This window comes from Heloderma suspectum, chromosome 4 (genome assembly GCF_057233095.1).
Source record: "Heloderma suspectum isolate Gila_16-S chromosome 4, 16-S_ref, whole genome shotgun sequence".
NCBI lineage: Eukaryota > Metazoa > Chordata > Lepidosauria > Squamata > Helodermatidae > Heloderma > Heloderma suspectum.
Genome location: NC_139461.1, coordinates 286309569 through 286322316, shown reverse-complemented (window position 1 = coordinate 286322316; position 12748 = coordinate 286309569). Strand labels below are relative to the sequence as shown.

Genomic DNA, 12748 nt, shown 5'->3' with positions numbered 1-12748 from the left:
TGGCCAACACCACTATCTTTGCTTTTCAAAAAGACTGCAGATTTGAAAGAGAGGATCAAGCTCTGTCCTTGATTCCCCCAGCCTTATTTTTAAGCTGGAATCCCTGCCTGCTCTGATTGATTAGCAGAGATAAGTCAACTGAACAAGTACTCTCCTACAAGAATGGCTGGCTTGGCTTCCTCTGCCTCCACACCTTTTGAATTTGAGCTAATCATCACCAACAATAGTAAAACTTTAAAGCCTTGTTATCACCTTACTTACTTGGGGGGCGGGGGCATCTCTACAATCCCCCTGCACAATGGATTTGTTGAAGCCTGCTCATTGAACCAATGCCCCTTTATTTCAGTTTTCAGCAGAGTAGCTGTGTTCATCTGTGGCAGTAAAAACTACAAGAGTCTTGTGGCACCTTAAAGACTAACAGACGTATTCTGGCATAAGCTTCTATGGACACTGGATCTGATGAAGTGGACAACGTCCATGAAAGCTTATGGCAGAATAAATTCGTTAGTCTTTAAGGTGCCACAAGACTCTTTGTTGCTTTTGATTCAACTGTGACATACTGTCCACTGCACCACTCTGGCTCTCAGTTTTGCACAGCAGCCGTATTGAATTGCTGAGACGGTGTCCGAAGAAAAGCATTTGTGCTAGTTTCACAATGTCTATTATTTTTTACATTTTATGTTGATGATGATGATGATGCATAGTCAAGATACAGGGTGCAACAGTACAATACAGTACATTCCAAGTGCCTATTTTGTTTTGTGCAGAAAGTCTTGAGGCTGTTCTAGGCACGAAGAGAAATCATGCGTCACAGCCTCTCTAGGACTATTCCAATTTGGACTGCAGAAAGGGTAATCGCATGGTTCCCCAAAATACCCCAACTTCCTTTCTGTGGAAAACTAGCACATCAAATGGAAGGCTAGGGCAGCACCTTTCTGTTTAACATGCCCTTATTCCATCTGCTGGAGATGAAACATTCCATCTCCAGCAGGAGAACGTCCACAGAGGAACATTCAAGCAAGTGATTCTCCCCAGGTTGTCTGAAATGGTACAGTCCAAAGAATCTCACCCTGTAATTTCCTTGCCTGTGCAGACAGGCCTTTGCAAGCAGCTTAAAGGCACAATCCTATGTTTGTTTAGACTGGAAAAAGTCCTACTGGGAATACTGGGGGGTTGTAGATTATTTTTTTCTATTTAAACATGCATATGATTGCACCCTAAGCAGATTAAGGGTTCAATCCTATGCATGTTTTGAGAGAGAAAAAAGTCCTACAACTCCCAGCATTCCAGAGACAGGATGGCTAGCTGGGGCATGCTGGGAGTTGTAGGACGTTTTTCTATGTAAACATGCTTAGGATTGCTCCCTAAGTGATATTTAAGTAGATAATGTGAATCTGTGAATGAAAAACTGTAGTTGACAATTTTCCAGTCTTGCTGCTAATACAGGCTGGTACAAGAAGGGGTTACCTTGCTTATTTACCTCTCTCCCTCTCTCTCTCTGAGCAAACAGCTTCCATACAGCAGCTGCTTGCTGGAGTGTCAAGCTGCCAGTGCTCATATGCGGTTGTTAAGTCTTATTCATTTCAATGGGTCTAACTCTAAGAAGGGTTAACATTAGATACAACCCAAGAAGCCCAGCCTTTTGTCATTACTGGGTACTACACAAATATTCTTAAGGTATTGGAGTGAGGTAGGTGGGAATTAAGTATGGCAGATTTCAGATACAACTCTGCATTGCAATTGGGACGGGAGGGGCAGGGAGTGTGAGTGAAGTTATGAAGCAGGACTTCAGGTCAGGCTATTTCAGCCTCAGAAATAAGAAAACAGGTCATCATAGTTTGAAATACCAGAGACCATGAAGCTTTAATCAGATGCTTTTTTCGATGCACAGTAACAGCCTCCTGGCGGTATTCTTACTCTGCACCCTGAGTCCATAATATGGCAAGAGAGCAAATTAAAGGTGGACCTTAAATAATAATTTACTTGCTCATCATTGACACAAGTTCACAGTATTACTTATCAGTACTTCCAATGCTAGGCCAGTGTATTGAAAAAGAGTAGAATAAAGTGCACAAAGGTTTTCTGAAGCTGTTCTACAGAATCCCTCTAACATACATTTTCAGCACAAATCGCAATCATTTTCTAATTCTCTCAGTACAGTTGGCATTTGCTGTTTAAGGATTTAGCATCACTTCCAGAAATTTGGCATCAGAGATGGTCTTTCACCTCAAAGCATGTTGCGCCTTTTTGTCTGGAGTCTCCAGACAGCGAGATGTATACTGGATACATTCTGTGAAACTTCAGTACAATGTGAGAGCTTGTCTTCATAAATTCTCCATTTTAAATCTAGTGTTGGTGCCGTCAGCATATGCTGCAATGCCATCCTGTTACAGCAACTCCTGTTCATCATCTTCAGATCCAGAGGGTCCTTGTCGCACCTCTTCATACCATTTGTTGGTGAGGGTTTTCATCTGTATGCGTCCATGGTGCAAGTCCTAAAGCAAAGGAAGAGGGCAAGCTTTTAGCTGACAGAGACAGCGCTTTCATCTTTGCCTACATATGCAGCAGGGCAGCTTCAGTTGTGAAGTATATATCAATTCAGCAAGGCTGAGATTCTGAACAAAGCAGAAACAAAATGAAGGGCACAGTCCTATCAGATCTGCCCCGAGTACCCATAAGCCTCTGAAATCGGAGGCTTACATGTATCCATTGCAAAGTGGAGGCTTTGGGGAGAGGAAGGGAAGGGACGGAAGCTGGGGAAAGCTTGGATCCCCATGTCCCCAATCTCCTCCCCTCCCTGCCCACTGGCACACCCCTTTCACCCATCTATGAGCTCATGTTTGCAAGCTTGTAGAGGCAGCCAGCATGGTTCTCTCCATGCCAGCTGCGAAGAAATGGAGGAGGGGGCGGAGAGCTCGGTTTCCTGGCTCCGAAGTCAGAGCGCCATCTCCAGCCTCGGATCCAGGAATCCAAAATGTCTGATGTACCCCAGACGCTGTCTAGGGGGCCTAGGATTGCTTCCTCCATCAACTGTGAAAAATGACATTCCTTACCACTAAATCAGAAGTGAAAACCTCAAGCCTGGGGGCCCAATAAAGGCTTCTGGGGTTCCCCAGGGAGCCCCGTCCCCTTTCCCCTGACCAACAATTGTTTTGGCAGTTTCCTGGCTTTTGTATGGTTCCCCCTCCCCACATTCTAAAAGGCTGAAATGCCCCCGCTAAGGCTTAGCTACTGGAAGTCAGGGATTTTAGCTAAACAATGCTGGTATTTAGTGCTGGTTTTTACGATGCTGTATTTATCTAATACGATGCTGTATTTCGCTAATATGATGCTGTATTTAGCTAATACAAAGCTGTATTTAGCTAATACGAAGCTGTATTTAGCTAATACGAAGCTGTATTTAAACGATGCTGTATTTAGCTAATACAATGCTGGTAATTAGCTAAACAGTGCTGGTATTTAGTCAGGGAAGCCAGGGATTTTAGCTAAATGATGCTGGTACTTTGGGTCCTGCCTCTTTTGCCTTCGGCCCCACTCCTTTGGCTCTGTCCGCCACTGAAATGAGGTCCCAGAGAGCTTCTCCAAAATGGAATTCAGTCCTTGGGCTGAAAAAGGTTCAACACCCCTGCACTAAGGGCACAATCCTATGCATGTTTAGACAGAGAAAAATCCTACAACTCCCAGCATGCCCCAGCCAGCCATGCGAGCTAGAGAATGCTGGGAGTTGTGGGACTTTTTTTGTGTCTAAACTTGCACAGGATTGCACCTTAATTGTTGCTACAGGTTGTGTTGCTAGACTGTTAAAAAAAAGAGTGCAGTGGCAACATTTGCAGTTATGCTAACAAAGCAAATTTGCCTGGGGAGGGAATTCCACTGCCTGGATGTCACCACAGAAAAGCCCTGTTTCTGGTAGCTTCCTCTCCGCCCGACATCTGAAGGTGGTGGGGAGGGAGCGCTCAGAGAAGGCCATCTTCTGAAAACTACAATTGACAAGTTGGCTCACTTAGACTGTTTATCTGTGATGAACAAGTACTGCATTGCAATAGCAGGTCTGCCTTGTTACAACTTGTGCAAAACTCATAAAGGCTGCCTTAATGGGGCCAGCTCAGAGACAGCAAGGCTACAATGGCTGTGTTTGAACAATCATATTTCTGCTTAATAAGTCAAGATATGAATAAGCTTTGTGTACTCACACGCAGCTGCTTTGCTCCTACTTTCGTGTGAGCAGGAAACAAACCACAAAAACACTGTTAGCTATAGCTTCCTGCTATGTCTGTGTGCCTTCCAACAAGCCAGGATATTATGCCAACTTTAAACCATGGCTTCTTATTCTGGCTTGTTTGGAAGCCATTAACCATTGTTCCCTGCTTCAGTCATACTAGGAGGCTAAAATTAACTGCATCTTCCAGGCTTGTTTCCCTACTTGCACGAGGAACAAAGCAGCTGTATGTGCAGGAGGCTTGTTCATATCTCAGTGCTTTAAGCCAAGATCTGATCATCCGAACAGGGCCACTATGTTCTTGTGAGTGGAATCAGGCTGCAGGTCAACCTGCTATGGCATTCGTTTCAGCAGAACCCACCTCTTGCGTGAGCCGTCTGGTAAAGAAGGGATTCAGGTATTTGACATCAAGCCACATAAAGCCTTTGAGGTCCTGGCGCTTAATGTAGTGAGCTTCATACTCTTCCTCTGTGAGTTCAGACAAATGCTCAGATTCAATGGTATTTCCCTAGAGAGATCAGAGAAGGGGCGGGGGGAGAGATCTAAAATAACTGTTTCCTTGGGCACTCTTTCTTCCATTCCCATTTACTTATTTTATTTGATGAAGCCAGTTCGACAAAAGCATCAACAACTTTATAATGGAATGCAATCAACAGAAAGCAGCAATATCTAATATAAGAAGCAAAAGGGAATGAAACATCAATATACAGCCAACCATTTCAAGAACGTGCGTTCAATGATGCATCATGGCTGCTACAGACTTTAATTAGTGCCGCTCTATGGCGCCTGGTAGTTATCACTGTGCCAAATGTGGAGAGAAAGAAAAGAGCAAGTGCATCTGTTAGGAACAGGTATATAACCAGTAAGGTCATTTGCTCAAAAGTAGCTTGCTTCTTTTGGGACTGCAGCTTCCAGTTATGTTTTACCCGAACTGGATTTGTAACAATAGCCTTGAAGTAAAAAGGAAAGAAGAGAGGAAACCTGTAAGGACAAAAATGACGAATGCTCCCACGGGCCCTGAAAAAAAAAGACAAATGTGCCCACAGACCTGAAAAGGTTGTCTATCCCTGGTTTAGGGAAAAAAGCCAGGATAATTAACCATGGTTTGAAGTTGGCTTGTTTCCCTAAACAACAGTTAACCTTAACCACAATTTGTCCATGTTTGGACTTTATGAGTAACCTTGGTTAGTTTAAATGAGGAAGTGAAATCTTCTGAACTCCTCCTCACAGCTGCACCAGAGGAAGAGATGGGAGGGGGGAAGCACTTGAGCCTGAGGCACGTGCATATCACGCTAAACCGTAGTTTAGCATTATGTACAAACCAGCCCTTTATGCGTGTTCAGTGGGAAATACTGATCAAACGCCAGTATATGTGCAGCAAATGCTTTTGTTGCATAAAGTGCGAATTAGCATTTAGTCCTTGGCTAGGGAGGGGTTGTAACTTAGTGGCAGAGCACCTGCTTGGCATACGGAATGTCCCAGGTCCCATCCCTGGCATCTCCAGGTAGAGTCAGGAAAAAATCATGCCTGAAACCCTGGAGAACTGCAACCTGGTACCTCCAGATGTTTTGGACTGCAACTCCCATCGACCTCAGCTAGCATGGCCAATGATCAGGAATTATGGGAGCGGTAGTCCAAAACATCTGGAAGGCACCATGTTGTCTTCTCATGGTTTAGTCCATACTGAGCTAGATGGACCAATTATCTGACTCAGCCTTTGGCAGTGTCAGGGTGGACACTGAGCCCATAGAATCCCAGAGTAGTTCTGATTCTGAGGAACAGCAGTCGCTCCTGGGAGAGGAGCGCGCTCCTTTTTCCCAGGACCAACAGCTGACGGAGATTCCTCGCACCAGCATTCCTAGTTTAGTTAGCAGTCCAGGGAGTGACCAGGCACAGATAGCAGACTTGGTGGATGCGCGACGCAGATGCAGAGAGCGGCGCCAGATGGAGGGCGTGGAAAGGAGGCGTAATGCCAGGTTGGCGCGCAAACAATGGCTGCGCCCAGAGAATCCAAGGGAAAAGGGGAGGGACTCTCCCTAGTCCTTAAGTTCAGGGATCTGCCAGTAATTCCCTTTCAAACGGGGACCAACTGTTCCAATGTAGGGCATAGGTACTGTGCTGCTCAGATCTAGTTGCAATCAGTATAGTTGTTAAGTTGTAAAAGAAGAATAAAGCTTTGAAAGGAATTCCTTTGTCTATGTCTGGGCTTGGCTACTGGATTAGACTGAGAGAGGCCTCCAAGGAGCCCCTGACAGGCAGCTTTCTATGTTCCTAAACGTGTTTTCCAGTACAAAGTCATGTCCCAGAACACTGGCCTACTCTGAAAATCTTGGTGCCTACTCTGTATGAGGGAGAACAGCAGCTTCGGTAGGGCCACCTGTTTTGCAGTGCTTCTGCTGTGGCAAGATAGTGTTCTTAAAAAAGCTCCATCTTTCAGGAACTCGCTCCACCTTCTTCTGAATATAGCTGTGCATTTCCCCAATTCTGAATCGATTGCCAGTAATTTACAGCTGCCGCTTATCAGTGAAATACACCCTGCACTCTCTGAGCGATGTGTGACTCACTATCTCTGCATTATTATCATCCATTTATATGTGACTCAGTCCATCCGGTGGCATTGTGTCTGAATTTCAATGGGGAAGTTATTTCACTTAAAGGTGGCTGACTTGTCATTAGATTGCACTACATTCACTGCTCCAATCCTGAAATAGGGCTCTTTCAAGCACTTTCAAGTACAGAGAAGCTGTGTGCAGAAAAATATTCCAGAGACTTACAACTCTGTCCCCCATGCCCTCCTTTGCTTTAATTCACATACAGCCACAGAGTTTTATGAACATTAAGAACTAACCGCACTTCAGCTTGGAATAAAAGGAGCTCACCATTTTTTCTGTCTTGCTGAGGTTAATGTCCTTCTTGTTCTTTCGCCGTGCTTTCGAGTCCTCAATATCGATCAGCCTGATTAAGGGCATGGTTCCTCCGCCCAGCAATAAGATTGTGAACAACACGATGATGATCGTTGTGGTGCCAATAAGCTGCCGCTTCTCTATGGGCTCCAAGCCCAAATGGAGGCTCAAGGCGTAAGGGATTGCCCCACGTAAGCCTAACGAACGGGGAGAAACCGAAGGAAGCGCAAATGCAATCCCCAGTATTTTGATCAACCAACAAAGTTTCAAAGCCACTCAGACTATCTTGTCTTTGCTGGTTGCTTTGAGATTAGGTGCATGCCACGACCAACACGATGATGGTCACCAACCTGGGTGGCTTGAAAAGGGGATTAGAGAAATTCATGGAGGATAAGGCTATCAATGGCTACTACACATGATGGGCATTTGTTTCCTCCAGGATTAGAGGCAGTATGCCTTTGTATACCAGTTTCTGGGGAACATGAGCAGGAGGGTGCTGTTGCACTCACGTCCTGCTTTAGGGCTTCCCATGGGCTTCTAGTTGGCCACCGTGTGAACAGTGCTGGACTAGATAAGCTGTGGGTTTGAGCCAGCAGGGTTCTTATCTTCTTAAACACACTCATTGAACACACTACTACCCAGTAGTGTATTCTCAAGAATGGACAGTGAAAAGCTGTGGGTGCTGCAGATTTAAAGGCACTCCCACTGTGGCCCATCGACCTGTGTCAACACTGCAATGGTGCCCATTCATCCCGTGTTACCCTTTTTGCCCTCTCTGTCATCTCTTCCACTGTTGAAATTTTGGACATAAGGAGCGGCCTTATACCAGTGGTGCAGAGTCTCCGGCCTGCGGGCCAAACCCGACCTGCATAAGGTCCCAATATGGCCCTATGGGGTTTGTCACATGGCCATGTCCCCTTCCCCTGGCTCCTCCCCCTCCCCCACCCCATTTTCCCTGATCTCCGATGTTGGCGGTTTCCCAACTTTTGTGATTTTTCCCCATTCCAAAAGACTGAAATGCCTCTCCTAAGGCCTAGCTATGGGCGGTAAGAGTTTTAAGCTAAAATATGCTGGGATTTTGGACCCTGCCCCTTTTGCCTTTATCTCCACCCACCACTGGAATGAGGCCTTCAAGAGCTTCTCCAGAATGGAATTCAGCTGTTGGGCTGAAAGAGGTTCAACACCCCAGCCTTATACCGAGTCAGACCCTTGGTCCATTAGGCCTAGTACTGCCTACTCTGACTAGCACTAGCAATTCTCAGGCCTCCAGCAGAGGTTTTTCCCATCACCTCCTACCCGGCCCATTCTTTGGAGATGCCAGCACTAGAACCTGGGATCTTCTACATGCAAAGCATCTGCTCTACCACTGAGCCACACACTCCTTTCTTTTAAATGGTGGGGAACAATTATTTTGAAAGGTGGGGAATATATTTTGAATTGTAAGCTCCTCAGGGCAGGGACCTTATTGCTCACATTACTCTAAAAAGAGCCATGTATATGAATGGGGCTAGATAAAGAAACAACAGCAAGCATAAAACAGTCTAAATAAATAAAATACTTACCGCTAAACCACATGATGAACATCATTTTGGGGGTGATCTTATGATCGCGAAAGAAATTGAGCAGGTAAGAGAGTGGGAAAATATTGACAGCTCTGCCAAAAAGCACAAGCACCTGTCAAAAGCAAGCAAATTAGCTACTCGGCTACAGGGAGCACTTACAGATACATCAGAGCAGTCCAAACTGTAAATAGCTTGTGAGGGCAGGAGTTCTGACACACACTTCAGACCAGCTCTCAGTCAGAGCTGCTGATAATCCATTCAAACAGCTTTCTCCAACCTGGTGCTCTCCAAATATGTTGGACTACAACTCCCAGCATAGCTAGCTGGGGGATACTTCGAGTTGTAGTCCAACACATCTGGAGGGCACCAGGTTAGGGAAGGATGCATTAGAGTGAGGCAGATACAAATTACAGATACATAACTGTCAGTCACCAGATACTTTTTGACTAAGGGTGAAGGACAGAAAGCAAAGACAGCACTGAATCAAAGCCCAGGGAGTAATGTGCATGCAGATTCTGATCCCATAGGGGCTACCCAGGAGCAGCCCAGTTCAACTAACAGCTCCCAGCAGTGGAGCAGCTGAGAGGCAAGGATATGCTCCTGCAGCCTGCCTGGAGGACAGCAAGTCAGTGCAAAATCGCATTTTCAGATTACAATTCCACCCCTGTCATTTCCCAGGTATCACAGTCAGAAGAAGAGTTAATAATTTCATTCCATGAAAATAGTAACAATATCCTTCCTCCCAAAATAAAAAGAATAATGAAAACTACTGTTTAATATTAGTCAAAATATAAAAGGGAACAGCACTTAATTCATTATACAGATGAATTATACACTCATCTACTGAAACAACAATACTGTTGTTTCAGTGTGTGATGTATGACAGATGTGAGCTTGTTGTTGTTGTTCAGTCTTTTAAGTCGTGTCCGACTCTTCGTGACCCCATGGACCATAGCACGCCAGGCCTTCCTGTCCTGCGCTCTCTCCCGGAGCGTGCTCAAGTTCATATTCATTGCAGCGGTGATGCTATCTAGCCATCTCATCCTCTGCCGTCTCCTTCTCCTTTTGCCTTCAATCTTTCCCAGCATCAGTGACTTTTCCAGTGACTTTTCTCTTCGCATTAGGTGGCCACAATATTGGAGCTTCAGCTTCAGTATCTGTCCTTCCAATGAGCAGGCAGGGTTGATTTCCTTTAGGATGGACTGATTTGACCTCCTTCCAGTGCAGGGGACTAGTAAGAGTCTTCTCCAGCACCACAGTTTGAAGGCATCAATTCTTCAGTGCTCAGCCTTCCTTACAGTCCAGCTCTCACAGCCATACATTGCTACTGGGAAAACCATAGCTTTGATTATACGAATCTTTGTCAGCAAGGTGATGTCTCTGCTTCTTACTATGCTGTCTAGATTTGCCATAGCTTTCCTCCCAAGGAGCAAGCGTCTTTTAATTTCATGGCTATAGTCACCGTCTGCCATGATCTTGGAGCCCAAGAAAATAAAATCTGTCACTGCTTCCATTTCTTCCCCTTCTATATGCCAGGAAGTGATGGGGCCACATGCCATGATCTTAGTTTTTTTAATGTTGAGTTTCAAACCAGCTTTTGCACTCTCCACTTTCACCCTCAACAACAGGCTCTTTAGATCCTCTTCGCTTTCTGCCATTAGGGTGGTATTGTCTGCGTATCGGAGCTTGTTGATAATTCTCCCAGCAATCTTAATTCCGACCTGTGATTCATCCAACCCGGCGTTTCTCATGATGTACTCTGCATATAAATTAAATAAGCAGGGCGACAATATACAGCCTTGTCGTACTCCTTTCCCAATTTTGAACCAATCGGTTGTTCCATGTCCGGTTCTTACTGTTGCTTCTTGTTCCTCATACAGGTTTCTCAGGAGACAGTTAAGGTGGTCTGGTACTCCCATCTCTTTCAGAATTTGCCACAGTTTGTTGTGATCCACACAATCAAAGGCTTTAGCATAGTCAATGAAGCAGAAATAGATGCTTTTCTGGAATTCTCTTGCTTTCTCCATGATCCAGCGAACGTTGGCGATTTGATCTCTAGTTCCTCTGCCTCTTCGAAACCCAGCTTGTACTTCCTGTAGTTCTCGGTTCACATACTGCTGAAGCCTAGCTTGTAGGATTTTGAGCATCACCTTGCTGGCATGTGAAATGAGCGCAATTGTACGGTAGTTTGAACACTCTTTGGCATTGCCCTTCTTTGGAATTGGAATGTAAACTGACCTTTTCCAGTCTTGTGACCATTGTTGAGTGTTCCAAATGTGTTGGCATATTGAGTGCAGCACTTTAACAGCATCATCTTTTAGAATCTTAAATAGCTCAGCTGGAATACTGTCATCTCTGCTAGCTTTGTTGTTACTAATGCTTCCTAAGGCTCACTTGACTTCACTCTCGAGGATGTCCGGCTCAAGTTCAGTGACCACACTATCATGGCTATCAGGGACATTCAGATCTTTCCTGTAGAGTTCTTCTGTGTATTCTTGCCACCTCTTCCTAATCTCATCTGCTTCTGTTAGGTCTCTGCCTTCTTTGTCCTTTATCATGCCCATCTTTGCACAAAATGTTCCCTTGAGATCTCAGATTTTCTTGAAAAGATCTCGTCTTTCCCATTCCATTGTTTTCCTCGATTTCTTTGCATTGTTCATTTAGGAAGGCCTTCTTGCTTATCCTTGCTATTCTCTGGAACTCTGCATTCACTTGGATATATCTTCCCCTTTCTCCTTTGCTTTTCGCTTGCCTTCTTTCCTCAGCTACTTGTAAAGCCTCATCAGACAGCCACTTTGCTTTCTTGCATTTCTTTTTCTTTGGGATGGATTGAGTTGCTGCCTCCTGAACAATGTTACGGACCTCCGTCCATAGTTCCTCAGGCACTCTGTCTACCAGGTCTAATCCCTTAAATCTATTCCTCACCTCCACTGTATATTCATAAGGGATATGACTGAGGTCATACCTGAATGGTTTAGTGGTTTTCCCTACATTCTTCAATTTCAGCCAAAATTTTGTAAGAAGCACCTCATGATCTGAGCCACAGTCAGCTCCAGGTCTTGATTTTACTGACTGTATGGAGCTTCTCCATCTTTGGCTGCAAAGGACATCATCAATCTGATTTCGATATTGACCATCTGGTGATGTCCATGTGCAGAGTCGCCTCTTGTGCTGTTGGAAAAGAGTGTTTGCTATGATCAGCATGTTCTCTTGGCAAAACTCTATTAGCCTTTGTCCTGATTCATTTTGTACACCAAGGCCATGCTTGCCTGTTATCCCGGTGATTTCTTGACTTCCTACTTTAGCATTCCAATCCCCTATGATGAAGAGGACATCTTTTTTTGGTGTTAGTTCTAGAAGGTGTTGTAGTTCTTCATAGAACCGATCAACCTCAGCTTCTTCGGCCTCAGTGGTTGGGGCATAGACTTGAATTACTGTGATGTTGAATGGTTTGCCTTGGATTCATACTGAGATCATTCTATCGTTTTTGAGATTGTACCCCAGTACTGCTTTTCCCACACTTTTGTTGACTATGAATCCTACTCCATTTCTTCTAAGGGATTCTTGCCCACAATAGTAGATATAATGGTCACCTGAATTAAATTCGCTCATGCCTGTCCATTTTAGTTCGCTGATTCCCAAGATGTCAATGTTCAATCTTGCCATCTCATGTTTGACCACCTCCAGCTTATCTTGATTCATTGATCTTACATTCCAGGTTCCTAAACAATATTGTTCTTTACAGCATCAGACTTTCTTTTCACCACCAGACACATCCACAGCTGAGTGTCCTTTCGGCTTTGGCCCAGCCGCTTCACTCTTTCTGGCGCTATTTGGAAATTCCCTCTGCTCTTCCCCAGTAGTATATTGAACACCTTCTGACCTGAGGGGCTCATCTTCCGGCATCATATCTTTAGCCTTGTGATACGTTCCATGGGGTTTTCTTGGCAAGAATACTGGAGTGGGTTGCCATTTCCTTCTCCAGTGGACCACATTTTGTCAGAACTCTCCACCATGATCTGTCCGTCTTGGGTGGCCCTGCACGGCATAGCTTATGGCTTCAC

General features: G+C 44.9%; 1 protein-coding gene across 9 annotated transcripts in view; it reads right to left on the bottom strand.

Annotated features, from left to right (window-relative positions):
- Positions 1 to 1834: 1834 nt before the first annotated feature.
- Positions 1835 to 12748, bottom strand: part of SLC9A8 (solute carrier family 9 member A8) — a 91150-nt gene continuing 80236 nt past the window's right edge. For all 9 annotated transcript variants that reach the window (XM_084854111.1, XM_084854112.1, XM_084854120.1 and 6 more), the window contains 4 exons: positions 8685 to 8796; positions 7099 to 7319; positions 4581 to 4727; positions 1835 to 2495 (listed from right to left, as the gene is read on the bottom strand). In XM_084854111.1, the coding sequence (XP_084710237.1) occupies positions 2388 to 2495; positions 4581 to 4727; positions 7099 to 7319; positions 8685 to 8796 (588 nt within the window). In that variant the 3' untranslated portion in view covers positions 1835 to 2387. The remainder of the gene's footprint in view (positions 2496 to 4580; positions 4728 to 7098; positions 7320 to 8684; positions 8797 to 12748) is intronic.